Source organism: Chanodichthys erythropterus, chromosome 14 (genome assembly GCF_024489055.1).
Source record: "Chanodichthys erythropterus isolate Z2021 chromosome 14, ASM2448905v1, whole genome shotgun sequence".
In the NCBI taxonomy this organism is placed as follows: domain Eukaryota; kingdom Metazoa; phylum Chordata; class Actinopteri; order Cypriniformes; family Xenocyprididae; genus Chanodichthys; species Chanodichthys erythropterus.
Genome location: NC_090234.1, coordinates 6,754,736 through 6,769,989, shown reverse-complemented (window position 1 = coordinate 6,769,989; position 15,254 = coordinate 6,754,736). Strand labels below are relative to the sequence as shown.

Sequence of the window (15,254 nt, the reverse complement as noted above, 5' to 3'; positions counted from 1 at the left end):
GAAATATCTGTCAAACAATATATCTGCCTTAAATGACATTTGGCCTCAAATAGTTATTTGTGGGTTAACTCACTAAATGATTCAAGTTATATATAGGGCTTCAGAGTAGTGTAGTTCAAACCAAAAAATAAAGTCAAATTCCTCATAATTGCAAACTTGCCTTGGCTAAAACTATTCTGATCCTAAGGCCAAGTGCACACTACTGCTTCTTGGTACTAGTGTCTGTATCATATTATCAATGTCCACTGCCTTAGATAATATGTTCATTATATTCTGTAAAGTCAACAGTGTATGGAAGTATTTTTTTTATATATTTTTTGGGATTAACACATAAATTGAAGCAACAAAAATGGTAATACATTACAAAAAAGTCTAATTTGTTAAGATTAGTGGCATTAACCTTTGTTAAACGTAAATTATATAACGTTTTTTGTTCAAAATGTACAAAACTGAGCGTGTACATCATGAATCCATCGTCCAAACCAAGTTTTTGTCTTATCCTGAATCACTACGGTACGCCTATAATAAGTGTTTATATTGGGACTATTTCAGACCAACCGCTGCGGAGTAGCTCAGTACCTGCGTGACTCACCGTATAAGCAAACAGAGAGAAGTAGGTCCGGCTAAAATATTCTTCCGCTAGACGCACGCAGTTTTGTTTATTAACCGCTACGGAAGTGTCCGGCAGCGCCTCTAATGTCCGAAGCGTGATATTACAGCGCTTTTCTCCGCGTGGCGTGCAGACCGAAAGAACGCAAAAGCTGCAGCATGGAGGTACCAATTTATTAATATTCCTGCTATTATATGGAGTTTGTGTCAGTAGAATTAATAATGATACATATTTTATGTCAGTGGCTTGGTGCATTTAGCGGACATGTTGAAGCAGCCGTGCGTCTGTGACCGGCAGCAGAGCATATATACTAGGCCTACTGTTTTCAAACTACATATTATAAGACTCTTGGCGTTACAGTTACTCTCTTAAACACCAAATGCATGCCAGGCACGAGCTCATTATTCAATTTTTTAACGTGCTGCTAATGTTTTGGGTAAGCAGGGGCTGTTGACTAGCGTTAACAAAATATCGAGCCTGTTATTTTGAAAACACGACAGTATAAAATACAGATAGGTCTTAATTTGACTATTATCTCTAACAATATGGAGGAAACACGAAAAAGAAATCTAAAATGGCGCGTGAACTCGTGTGGAATGTTCTAGACGCTCCTCAGCCGCTGGTTTATTTCCAACCGTCTCCTCCTGAGTTTAGTCTTTATCTCGGAAGAATTTACGTGTAATCTTTGTAAACTTCGTTTACACACACAGCCACTCTATTCCTATGTAGATGACTAACTTAGATGTAATACCATAAACCTACTGCCACCGGCTGAAATACGAACCTTACTATGGCGGAGGTTAGCTAATGAATATTAATAAGGTTATGCTGACGTTGCGCCAATCACGCACGCTAATTAATATTCATAACTCTACCCTTCGCCTTAGTAGGATAAGTTAGTAGAGCGCAACAGTGCCCGCCCCCTTTTTAGTGACGCTGGTGCCGGATTTTTTTTTTATTTCATTCATTTTTCCCATATAGGGATTTTAAAATAACAATGACCCAAGCCAATCAGCTACGAGGTGAATCACAACACTACAAACCTTGATTTGAAGCAAAAAAAGTTTTTGAAAATCGGACAAAAAGACAAATTGTGAATTGCCTTTAGGGAGGGAAAGAACTACAATCCCATGAAGCATTGCGAACAAGCATAGTCGAATTAAAAACCATGGAGAAATATAAAACTACTCCTTTACAAATGTTGATTATATGTATAAAAACAATATATTTTAAGTTTATTGCAAAATACGCCTATTCAAACATTTCAGTATTTTAACAGCGTAGAGAGATCGACTCGATTACGTTATTGGCAGTGCATCATTGGAGTGGGCGGAGCTTAGAACTTTTTTGGAGCATGTTGTTTATTTCGACCATGTCTCTAGTAGACTTCAGTGGCCTCCAAACGGTTGAAGGTCAAAATTACAGTTTCAGTGCAGCTTCAAAGGGCTTTAAACGATAGCAGACGAGGAATAAGGGTCTTATCTAGAGAAACGATCGGCCATTTTCTTAAAAAAATACAACTGTATATGCTTTATACAAATGATCGCCTTGCACTTGCTTCCGCTTTCCGTATTCTTCAAAAAGCTTATGCTGTGTGTCCTACGCCTTCCCTCTTCTACTTATGGAAAAAAAAAACAGAACTGGCGCCTCGTTCGTTCCGTAAGTTGAATAGGGAAGGTTTGTTTTTGTGGTAAGTTTGATTTTAAGTAGCAATTTGATGTTATAGAAACGGGGCGTGTCGTTATGATTGACCGTTGTGACTGACCGATTCTCTGAGGACTGTCGGAGCTTTGAGGGGAGATTGAAGATGTATAACTAACTATAAATGTTCGATTTCTGTGTTATTTCACACCGACAAAAGGAGTTGTTCAGCAGTAAACTGTACTGACCGACCTACAGGATCTGACGCATCAATGAACTTTGTTTCGGTAACGTTAAAGTTGGGCGTTATAAGCTAATTAATAAATGTTATTAGCTTTTAAGATAAGATAACACGCCCAACGTTAGTCATGATGGAAAAAAGCAGGTGATCGTTATCTGGCAGTTGGCCTACAAATTATTTTTATTTTATTTATTTATTTTATTTTACCTTTATTTAACCAGGAAGTCTCATTGAGATTTAAAATCTTTTACAAGAGAGACCTGGCCAAGGTAACAGCCAAACAGTAAGACAATTTTAAAATACAACAAGTACACATTACAACAATATTTCAACGCATCCTCTCAACAAAAACAATCACAAGCTTCCAATACCACTCTGTTTGTAATGCATTTAAATTCACCAATAGACAGACATTTATCTAGTTTTAGATCTTTTTTGCAAATTATTTCATGCCCAGGGTGCATAATATGAAAAAGCACTTTTCCCCAGTTAGTTACAAACTCGAGGTATGTTAAAAAGCAAACACTTGGAAGAGCATCGCTGGTAATTGCTAGAACAAAGACAAAGAGGAGTATATTTTATGGGTATAAAATAATAATTAGCAGGATAATACTAATGTTACCCTACTGTAATTAATTATAGAGCACTGTCTACAGCAGTCAATCTCCTGTAACGTTAGTTTAACCCTTTATTTAAAATGGCAGGACCTTTTCTGACATTTTAGAGTTGTTTCTAGTGGCATATTATATTGAGTTTATCTACTGAATTTGCTGTTTCAAAAACAAATGATTGCTCTAGAAACAGAATATTATTTTACAGGTAGAATTTTAAATTGTGTATAATTTATATATTTAAAATGCATCAATCACAACATGTTGTTTTGACCTATCATCACTAGTAATTTATTTGAAAACTAACAACGTACATTAAGAAACATTCAAATAAATGTAAATTCTGCTTTGCCAGATGTTATTAAGCCAAATGAAAAAAAGGAAGGAGGAAAAGAAAAATGTAATAAACAACAGATAATAAAACGAATAGGTGATCTGATCTTGATGACGCAGCCGTCTGGGTGGAAGTTTGATACCGCGACTCCGGCTCCACTGACGATTCCTTCTGCGCATGCCCAGACTCCAAACTGACATTTTTGCATAACATGTCAATCCACATCATCGAATGTTTTATGTTCAGTTCATTACAATGGAAAGAAGCGACACCGCGTCATCCATCTTTTTTACAGTCTATGATTTCGACTCTTTGTCTTTCAGACAGTTAGGAGGGATCGGCCGGCTCACGCCACCCAATCTAATGTATATTAAAGGAGCATTCATTCACCTAATTTGGCAAAGGCATGGCCTGATGTAATCCATACTCTGCCAAGCAGAAACACCCACACAGAGAAACCAGCTCTGCGGTTAGAGTGGAGCAATCAATGAACACGTGTCATTATCGGCTATAAACAATTATCTTAATAACTTTATAGCATTTACAGCCTACAGGCCCAGTTTTATCAGTGTAATGATGCCGATTTCTAAAAAGGCAAAGTCTGATTTTTAACTGTGTGTGTTTTTATGTGAACAGGGTCGAGTCAGTAAGGAGCCGGAGCAGCTCAGGAAGCTGTTTATTGGTGGACTCAGTTTTGAGACCACAGAGGACAGTTTACGAGCTCACTTTGAGCAATGGGGCAAACTCACAGACTGCGTGGTGAGTGGCCATCAGATCACACTCTTCTCAGTTGTGCTTTACTGACTAATTGTATTCACTTTGCAGCACAAACAGATGGGTAAAAGCCATCCATATTTCTTCCATTACAATTCAGAAAGTACCAGGTTAAGCTCTCATCCACACCAATGGTGTATGATTAATATGGTAATCATTCACTGAATTGGCATAATACCACTTCATACTATCACTAGCTATGTTTCCATCCAAAGTTGTGAAACTAATGTGCGCAAAATTGGAATATCACATGAAACATTTGCGCTTAAAGCACTGTTTCCATCCCATGTGTTCAAGAGAACAAAATCATCACTTAATAGGAAACAATCCCTCAGCTTTCAAATTCGGTCATTTAAGAAATTTGGCTATATATTTGGTCAGATCGCCTGTCAATCAAACTCCCAGCGAAGGGTGAATTAAGCACATAGATTTTTTTTTATGCACATTTTTATAATTTATATACATATTCTAGACATTTTCATACAGCGTTTTTATTTTATTTTTTATACAATATCCAAAAATGTGCATACAAATAGGTGGATGGAAACATAGCTCCTGTAACATGTATGGTACCACCACAGAGTTTTATCTCTTTTCTTTTTAAAAAAAAATAAGTATTAATTAATAATGGACCATTGAATTATTGAATCACAGTCATGCTGATATTCACAGTAGCTGTATACAAACCGTCTAACCTGCTTAATCTACAACATAAAATGTCTGTCAGCCAATCAGAATCAAGCATCCAACAGTTCCGTGTTATGAGTTGTTAATGCATATAGAAATAATAATAATAGTAACAGTAATAAAACCACTGTTATTATCAATTATCATCTTTCTGCAGGTAATGAGAGATCCAGCAAACAAACGCTCGCGAGGTTTCGGCTTTGTGACGTATTCCTGTGTCTCGGAGGTTGACGCTGCTATGGCAGCACGGCCACACAAAGTGGACGGTCGAGTCGTTGAGCCCAAACGGGCCGTCTCCAGAGAGGTACGGTTACATCCACTTAAACCATAACACTGCACATGGGAAGTTGACATGGAGAATCAACTAGTAATTGAAGTGACTTTATTTCTCTCAGTTATGAGTTTGTTTCACAATTATAAGTTAATATCTTGCAATTCAGACTTTCTTTCTCAGAGTTGTGTTTCAAATACAATCCGACTTTATTTCTCGCACTTCAGAGTTAATCTCTTGTGATGTTGAATTAGGATCCTGCAATTCTGACGTTTTTCTCAGAATTTTGACTCGTTTATATCTCACAGTTCAGGCTTTATTTCTCCCTGTTACGGGTTTAACTCAGAATTCATAATTGCAAGATGTTAACTCAAAATCGATCTCAAAAGATTTTAAGAAATTAAACCAGAATTGTATGTTAGAATCTCACAATTCTGAGCAAGAAATTCTGAACTGCACTGTAAAAAATCTCAACTCGTTATATTTTGTTTCTTTTTTGAGTTTTACTTGCTCAGTAAAACTTTTTTTTTTTCTTTTTTGTCAATTCAAATTAATTGGACAAATCAATTGAAAAAGTATTACAATTGTGAGAAAGAAAGTCACTAAAGTTAAGATGGTCACTTGCAATTCTGAGAAATTTCACCGTTCCCTTTTTTGTTGTTGTTTTTATTCTGTGGTAGAAATGGGCCTCCATACAGATTTGTACTCCATTTACTCTGAAATTAAAGGGGCATATAATACTATTTTAAGGGTGCGTTCACACTTGTAGTTCGGTTCGTTTGGTCCGGACCAAAGCAGAAAAAAAAACATTTAGTCCTGGTCCGGTTAGCGTTCAGATTGTCAATTTTATCACCGGACTAAAAGATACCGAACCTTAAGGCATAGGGATACATTCACAACGTGATTGGTCGGGTTTTATGACGTATTGCCTATTTTGAGACTGAATGTACCGAACATCCAAATCAATGCTGTTTGCTGAGGTAAATGCGCTCGTTGTGTGTGCGTAGCCTGCATGTGATGGTATTTTGGCCAGCTGGGAACTCGTGAAGATCGTATAAAATGTGTAAAGTAGTCAAAACAGCGGCAGGAATCCATCCGTCACACACACACACACACACACACACAAACGATCTGCTGCATGGAGACGCGCGTCTGATGCCTGTGATGGGCAAACTCACGACAATGACAAGAAAAGCCGATAGGCGTGAGGATTCTGTCCTTTTTAGGGTCTCGTCTTCCTGTTTTTGGTTCGTTTACATGTCTGGTCCGTGTTGCGTTCATATATCATTCGAACCGCACCAGAGTTAGTTTGGAAGCGGACCGAGACCCATCTTTTCAGCGGTCTCGATCCGCTTGTTTGGTGCACACCAGGGTTCGGATGGCAGCGTTCACACATGTTCAAATGAACCGCACTAATCGAGCAATCGCACCAGGGTTCATTTTAATCGAACCAAACATGACAAGTGTGAACGCACCCTAAAATTTCATTGTTTTGATTATTGGGTGTAACAGAACAGGTTATCATGCTTTAATGTTCAAAAAACACATTATTTTTCACATACTGTACATTACTGCAGCACCTCTATTCCCAGTCTGTCTGTAGAAATCAGTGAGTTTCAAACAGCTCAGAGTGCTCTGATTGGCCAGCTGACAGTGCGTTGTGATTGGCCAGACAGCTCAAGCGTGTGTCGGAAATGTAACGCCCCCTTACTATAATCGTAAGCTTCAGCTTCCAGTGCTTCTAAAGAAACTGTAAACTCACAGTTGATACTAATGTCGTCGGTTTTACTGAATCAGTTTAACCCCAGGTCAGAAAATGCAGATGAATTGCAAACAACTTTGCAAACACAACTTGAGTCATAGTGTTCAGTAGTCTTTGTATATATCTGTCGTTGTACTCTCCCAGTTTCAGGAAACCGTCCTCTGTAAAATACACTGTGCACAAGCAAACTTTTGGGTTGTTCTGCTCAAGAACAGCTTTATTAATAAATCTTAACCTCTGATTCATCTGGTTTTGGAAAGCTAAACTAAGCGGTTTTGCTATTGTATCCAAACAGCGTCTCTGCAACATGACACACTACAATTTACTGAAACATCGTCTTCTTTTGCTGCGTATGCCTTTGGGAGGCACTATGCTAATATTTCACATTGTGACATGGACGATTGTAGAAGTAAAATCTGGACTACAGTTGAGGTGTTTTAGATCAGTGTTCCCTGTTAGATAAAATGAATCTCTTTGTGGGAGACTTTGCTGATCGTATACATGCACATATAGACGCATTACACACTAAAGGAAAAAGAAAACTTTAAAAATCATCATATGACCGCTCTAACATACCTTTAATCAAGATGTAAATTCATTTACTTTCCTTATCCAGGACTCTAATAAACCTGGAGCCCATCTGACCGTGAAGAAGATCTTTGTGGGTGGAATCAAGGAAGACACAGATGAGTATCACATCCGAGAGTACTTTGAGCCGTATGGGAAGATTGAGACGGTCGATATCATGGAGGAGCGTTCGACTGGGAAAAAGAGAGGATTCTGCTTCGTCACTTTCGATGATCATGATACTGTGGATAAAATTGTTGGTGAGTTTAGATGGAAACCATTTTACTTTCATCTGCTAGTCACACACACTGACTGACTGATTGGATACATTGTTTATGGGTAAATGACTCTAAAAAACTATTAAAACTGCATCTTTTTTTAATTATTATGCATGCAGCTTTTATGAAGTGCCATTAATTGATATATTACATGGAATATTTGTACTTCAATTTAAATATAAAAATGTTTATACTACAAAATACTATTTAAGTGATTGCAAAAACGTGATTAGAACTCAATAATATACTAAAATAAAATTGTTCCCATATATATATATATATATATATATATATATATATACACACTGTTGTAGTCAGTGTATGCTTTTTCCTGTGAGGTTTTTAGTTTTTCTATGCATTTGTTATTGTTTTGCATAGTAAAATAAAACCTGTAGTTGATGTTTGTTTCGGCAAATAATTTTGTCAGATAAATACCTAACCAAGTTTAGTGTTTTGTTCTTCCCTCATATTTATTTAAAAAGTCTAAAATATTTTCTTGTGGGGTCATTAAAAACAAATATTATTTTTGCCACAACTGTATAAAAGTTAGCGAACATGCTGTCAACTTACTACCCATATTATGTCAAGAAATACTTTTCTTTCAGTAGCTGAACAAACAGATCTGTTTTTATAAAATAATTTTTCCTTTTTCATCAGCACAAAAATATCACACGATCAACTCGCATAACTGTGAAGTAAGAAAAGCACTTCCAAAGCAGGAGATGCAAGCTGTTTCTAATCAGAGATGTAAGTAGCATGTTTTATGTCTAACTGCTTCTCCTGATTCTCAAATGCACGTTTACGTTTCATAATAAATTGTTACTGTAATATTCAAAACATTGCATTTGGTTATTGTTAATAATATATAAGGTACTGTTTCAGATCATCATGTGCTTTTCGTTCTCAGATCGCGGTGGAGGTGGAGGTGGGGATAATTTCATGGGAAGAGGAGGAAACTTCGGAGGTGACAACTTTGGCAGAGGTAAGATGACATGTGATACTGTACACCTGATCCTGTGTGTCAGTTTGTACTGTAGCACCTCGGGTGTAAATAACACTGGTAAACACACTGAATCTCGTGTCTTTTACAGGAGGGTACGGAGGAGGCCGTGGTGGCTACGGAGGAGATGGATACAACGGATTCGGTGGGGACAATATCATGATACTAACATGATCAATTAGCAAAAATCACACTCTTTCATAAAACATGTAACAAACAGGCAGGCAGAAGCTAGTGGCTTAAAGTGCAAGGGTTTTAATAAGTGAAGAGCAAAACAAAAAGCCTGGACACGGGTAACTTAAAAATCACACATTTTATGTAATTAATCAGTTCACTTAAGTACGCATTTAGTAAAAAATTGACTGAAAAGGTTTTAGAATTTTTATAATGTTAATTTAAAAAATCTTGTATAGTATTACTTGCTGTGTTTGCTTGGTTTTTATTTTATTTATGTGATATTTGTATTTTTTGTAAGTTTTGGCCATTAAAATAGCCTCAGATGCTGACATGGCATTAAATAAAATTATTCTATAATGTATTTGTAATTAGTCTCAAATTAATCGCACCTAATATTAGCTTTTAATATATTTTTATATTGTAACATTTTTGCATTTAATCACCAAATTAATGTAGACATTTGACAGTATATTTTAAATATTTGCTTGGGTAGGAAATACAGAAATTGAAAAGTTATCAAACACTTCAGTCTTCACTACATAATTTATAAATTAAATATAGATAAATTTTTATTAATGCTACAAAAGTTATTCAGTCAAGAAAAGTGAGTGATTTTTTTTTTTTTTCTTTTTTTTTTTTTTTTGATTAACATTAATGACAGACAGCAGCAGGTTTATTAGGCTGCTGTCACTTTAAGCCCTGACATCCCAGTTCCTCTTAACGCTCATTTAAGACTTTATTTAACTCATTTAAGACCGTGCTTACGAGGATACTCGATAAAACGACATAATTTTCAGTTTTTGCCTGTTCAAGTGTGAAAGAGGACTCTGTGCGGCCGGCGAGCCAGTTTTGTGTCTTAATGCGTTTGAATAGTTTAATAGCACTTGAAAGGATTATAGCATGATCATATAATGTAATGTTAGCTAAAGGATGACGGGGAAAAAAACGGATGCTGCGTTAATTGCATTAAGTATTTTTATGACGTTAAACTGAAAAAATTATTTGCATGCATTAACGCATTAATTTTGACAGCCCTAATCGCAACGTTTCAAACAAACCAGGTCTTCACTGGCAATAAGAACAAGTATCAAGGGATTTTCTATTCACATAACAAATCCTCACAGCTGATCAAAGCAAACTAACCAATAAGTTAGAAGACATCCAGCAACTGCTAAAAAGGAAGATGTCCAAAAAAAAACAAACAAAAAAAACAACAACCCTACAATAAGCACCCAAGAAGTGGTGCAAATTGAGTCCAAATGAAGTGCTGACCCATCACAGTCAACCAATCAGTCACATCCCCTGAAGGCCAGACTGAAATGATTAGCACTGAAGTAGATGTTTGTGCTTGTGTTTGGTGGCAGGGGGTAACTGTGGTGGGGGTCCTGGCTATGGAGGGGGCCGTGGAGGGTACGGTGGAGGTCCTGGATTCGGTAACCAAGGCGGAGGAGGCTTCGGAGGATATGACAACTACAATGATGGCAGGAATTTTGGAGGTACATTATCGTTTAAGCCAAGACAGAAACTTGACAGGTGGTTAAGGGGGAGGGGCTAAACAAGAGGGTCTCAGTGATGTCATCCAAAAATGGAAGTTGTTTCAGAGGCAGAGCAAGTTGTTTTGACTAAAGATTTAAAAAAACTTTTTTTTTTTTTTTTTTTTTAAATAACCAATGACCAATGAATCATTTAATTGAAACAAATTCTGAAATAAAATATTCTACCTTTCAAAGGTTTGGAGTCAGTAAGATTTTTAATGTTTTTGAAGTCGTCTTTTGCTCACAAATGCTGCATCTAAAATAGAGTAAAAACTGTAGTATTGTGAAATATTAAAAGCACTGTTAATATATTTTAAAATGTCATTTATTGCTGTGATGGTAAGGCTGAATTTTCAGCAGTCATTATATTGTTCACGCCATGTCATATTTACAGTAAATTATGAGATGACATCCTGTGACGTTCTACTCTGAGCTGTTCACATCCTCGGATTTGGAATTATGTGTTTCTATGGCAACACTGTCAATGCAAAAATGAATCCGCAGTGGTCATTGTAACAGCTGTATAAATCGCACAACGATGGAGAATCCAACAAGAACTATCTTTAATAGCAAATACTTAGGAATATTCAGGAGACAGAAATCATAAAGCTCAACCACGTAAACTCAAACGAGACTGAACAATGAACAGAGGAAATTAAGGGCTTAAATTCACAGGGTAAGATAATTAGCTGAAACAGAAACGGGCATAACTAATCAGAAACAAGAACATAGGGAAATCAGGAACAGGGAAAACAAAACCAAAGCAATGAAACTAAACAGACTCTTAACAGTCATGTGGTACAAGTCGGAGCTCTCTGAAGATTCCACTTTGCAAGTTGTAATTATGAGTTCTATGAGGACGTGAACGCTTTTTACAAGTCAGAATCTCGTAATTGTGGTTATTCCGACATGGAATATGTCAGTGTCACATGATCCTTCAGAAATCATTCTAATATGCTGATTTGCTGCTCAAGAAACATTTCTGATTATTATCAGAAAACTTGTGTTGCTTCAGATATTTGTGGAAACTGGTACTTTTTTCACATTCCTTTTGATGAATAGAAAGTTAACAGCATTTATGCGAAAGTTTTTTTTTTTTTCTTTGTAATATGTCTTTACAGTCACTTTTGATCAATTTAATGCATCTTTGCTGAATAAAATTATAAATTTATTTAAAAAAAATAAATTATACAGTAGAAAAATGTAAAGAAAAATGTGGGGGAAAAAATCATCTGCATTGTGGCTTATTTAGATGAGTTGTGCTGTTAACCTGAATTTGTACCTGCACCGCAGGTAACTTTGGTGGTGGTAGTGGAGGCGGTGGAGGAGGAGGAAATTACAATGATTTCGGGAATTACGGTGGACAACAGTCCAACTACGGCCCCATGAAGGGAAATAACTTTGGAGGAGGAAGGAACTCAGGACCTTACGGAGGTAAAGAAAGGCCAGCGCACAGCATGCCACATCAGAGGTGAATCCACTGCACATAACCTGATCCTGTGCATTATTATATTTAGGTGGATATGGCTCAGGCGGCGGAGGAGGGGGTTATAACTCCAGGAGATATTAACTGATTAGTTTGTCAGTGGTAAGTTCAGCACCGACACATGCTGCGTCCGAAGTCACATACTGTATAGTAGGTGCTACATTTGGTTTGACACTTACTTTGCAACCCTCTACACACACCTTGGCAATAGATTTGCCATTGGCTAGTAATTTTTTTTTGTTTACTTGCCAGACTGATAGACTATTTTATACACACACACACACACACACACACATATATATATATATATATATATATATATATCATTGTAGCCAATCACAGACATATCTGTTGAGCGCTTGAACACAATGGCCAATCAGAGGTGTTTAAGAATCCGCTCAACAGCACTCAAAGCATCACATTTTTAAAATTTCAGTACTGACTTGGTACCGAAGTCAGTACTTTTGACAACTCTAAATTCATCAATTTCGCTTTTTTTATTTTATTTTATTGTTTTATGAATAATATCTGAACGTACACTCTTAACATCAGTCAATCGAGCATTATATTATATTATGATAATCAAGCACTATTTAATGATAGAACTTAAACTTGTCAACCATGTATGAATGCATATTTGTCATTTAAACGTAGGACTGGTGTTGGTGCTTAAGATATTGTTGCTAATTCAGTGTTTCTGTAAAAAGAAGATAAAAGTAATAGATAATAGTAATTAGATCTGGATGCTGTTTTTCAAATATCAACTATGTATATAGACGCACTACTCTGTTGGTGCCTACTGTATAGTATGGAAGTAGGCATGTTCGGACGCAGCGTCAGACTCCACAGAGGTGTAACAAGGGATGATGACTTGTGATGTTTTACCGTGTGTGTGTTCAACAGGCTTCAGATCCAGAGTTAGATGGTGATGAGGAGAGATGAGAGGATTGGGAAGGAAAGGAAAGATTACTGAGAAAGAGTGGCAGGGGCCAAGATCTGCCAGTTATAGCTCTTACCGCAGCAGACACTCGCAGTCTTTAACGTTAGCCGCGCGAGAGCAGTGTGTTTTAGTTAGCGTATGTACATTCCTTACTGCTGCATTTCACTCGCTTACATTTTCTTTGTGCTTTTCACTCCCCCTCAAACCCCTGTGATTTTTGTGAGCGTTTTTGAGAGTGAAAAAATATTATGTTTTCAAAACACTGTAGTCAGAGTAGTTAAAAAAAATATATGTTGTGAGTATGCAATGTATGTTGTGGCCTTAAGTATATTATTTGGAGGACTTTTTATTTTTTGATTTTGAAGACAGTGTCACATGTATTTTTATAAATTGTGAGTATACAGTACATGTGTTGTTTGATAAACAGAGTAGACTTTATCAGATCTGAGGGCATGTAACATGTTAAACCTGTAAAGACAGAAGTCTAGATTGTGACAATTGAAAAAAAAAAAAAGAAACCAGTTGAAATAAAGTTGTGTTATTCGTAACTTGCCTAATGAAGTTTAGTGCGTCATTGAGTCTGAAAGCGAGTGCAGCGGTCCTGAGCGCGTGTTGTTGTGCATGAGAGTAGAAAGGCCTCCAGGCCTAGACAGACGAACTGACGACAGGACAGCCTCGACTGGACCAGGCAGCCAGTGTGTCTCCAGAAAGCTAGCGTCTGTTTTGGAAAGGAGCAAGGCTAGCCAATGGAGAGCCAATGCTAGCGTGAGACCCAGCAGTGAGTATGAGGGTTTGAGGCAGACAGAAGACGAGGAAGAAAGAGTCATAGGAGCAGGTAAGAGTAACTCTTCTGCTTAATTTACAGATGGGAAAAGCAGCGCCCGATCTACAGTAAGTGGCTGAAAGTCTTTTCAGCGATGGTTCTGGATGGGTAAGATTAATATGTGCAAGATATACATGTGGATTTGTTAAAGATATCCTCCCGTAGTCACGCCGAGAGATTCAGAAACTACATTTGGCTCAATTGTAGCTCATGGTGTGTGGCTGAATCTCACGAAACCTGATATGTCTGGGTCTTGTTTCACCTTACGATCAAAAGAAAAAAATATATTATTTGATATTATATATATATCAAGTTATATTTTGAATAAAGAACGGTTTACTTCACTTCTGAATGAATTAGCCGTTTGAAGGAATTGAATGAATGACTTAAAGGATTATTTCACTTTGAAATGAAAATTAGCCCAAGCTTTACTCACCCTCAAGACATCCTAGGTGTATATGACTTTCTTCTTTCTGATTAACACAATCGGAGAAATATTAGTCAATATCCTGACGCATCCAGCTTTATAATGGCAGTGAACAGGATCAATGAGCATGAGCTGAAGAAAGTGCTTCCATCCACATCCATCCATTATAAATATGTGCTCCACACAGCTCCGGGGGGGTTAATGAAGGCCTTCTGAAGTGAAGAGATGCGTTTGTGGAAAAAACAATATCCATATTTAAACAAGTTAAGAAGTAAAATATCTTGCTTCCGCACGAGCCACCTTCCTTATTCAAGTTACTGGAAAGTGTAAAACTCTCGCAGTTCAAAAAGCTTACGCTGCGTCCTACGCCTTCCCTATTCAACTTACGGAAAAAGTGTAACCGATGCAACGCGAGTTTCTGGAGGCAGTCTGGCGAAAGCTGCATATTTTACTTCATAACTTGTTTAAATATGAATATTTTTTCCACAAACAAATCACTTCACTTCAGAAGGCCTTCATTAACCCCCCCGGAGCTGTGTGGAGCACATATTTATAATGGATGGATGTGGATGGAAGCACTTTCTTCAGCTCATGCTCGTTGATCCTGTTCACTGCCATTATAAAGCTGGATGCGTCAGGATATTGACTAATATTTCTCCGATTGTGTTAATCAGAAAGAAGAAAGTCATATACACCTAGGATGTCTTGAGGGTGAGTAAAGGATTAGTTCACTTTGAAATGAAAATTAGCCCAATCTTTAAACATTAAGACATTTACCGCCACCTACTGGCAGTTATAGTTTCTTATTTAGAGTCTAATTTTATTTAAAAGATTTCATATATCCATATTAATAAAGGTATGGTTCAAATGATTTACTCAACCTCATGGTCCATAAATTCTGTGTTGAATTAAATAAAATATTTATTTTTGAAGCTACTTTTTCTAATGTCTATTTGATGCTTTACACAATAATGACTTATCTTATAATATCTTTTGGAGATAATTTCTCAATCAAAATTGATGTGCGATTAATTATATTAATTGCCACATGTAATTAATTAGATTAAAAATTGTAATCGTTTGACAGCCC

The 15,254-nt window shown here is 36.9% G+C and overlaps 1 protein-coding gene across 3 annotated transcripts; it reads left to right on the top strand.

The window, feature by feature from the left end:
• The first annotated feature begins 551 nt into the window (after positions 1–551).
• hnrnpa3 (heterogeneous nuclear ribonucleoprotein A3) lies at positions 552–14,210 on the top strand. Of its 3 annotated transcripts, none has more exons than XM_067409582.1 (11): positions 552–774; positions 4,074–4,196; positions 5,056–5,202; positions 7,548–7,758; positions 8,434–8,523; positions 8,684–8,758; positions 8,868–8,921; positions 10,318–10,449; positions 11,782–11,922; positions 12,006–12,076; positions 13,780–14,210. In XM_067409582.1, exons 1-10 carry the CDS (start codon positions 769–771, stop codon positions 12,056–12,058), a joined length of 1,032 nt encoding a protein of 343 aa, XP_067265683.1. In that variant the 5' UTR covers positions 552–768; the 3' UTR covers positions 12,059–12,076; positions 13,780–14,210. The 3 variants fall into 3 exon arrangements, with proteins under 3 accessions (XP_067265683.1, XP_067265682.1, XP_067265679.1); XM_067409581.1 differs by having other exon boundaries at positions 12,878–14,210; XM_067409578.1 differs by having other exon boundaries at positions 12,006–14,210.
• Positions 14,211–15,254: the final 1,044 nt, after the last annotated feature.

What these genes read in the sequence shown, in the direction of transcription:
- hnrnpa3 (XM_067409582.1), top strand. An exon ending in GCAAACTCACAGACTGCGTG is followed by an intron (nt 4,197 to 5,055) that starts GTGAGTGGCCAT and finishes ATCTTTCTGCAG; the next exon opens with GTAATGAGAGATCCAGCAAA. An exon ending in TGATGGCAGGAATTTTGGAG is followed by an intron (nt 10,450 to 11,781) that starts GTACATTATCGT and finishes CCTGCACCGCAG; the next exon opens with GTAACTTTGGTGGTGGTAGT.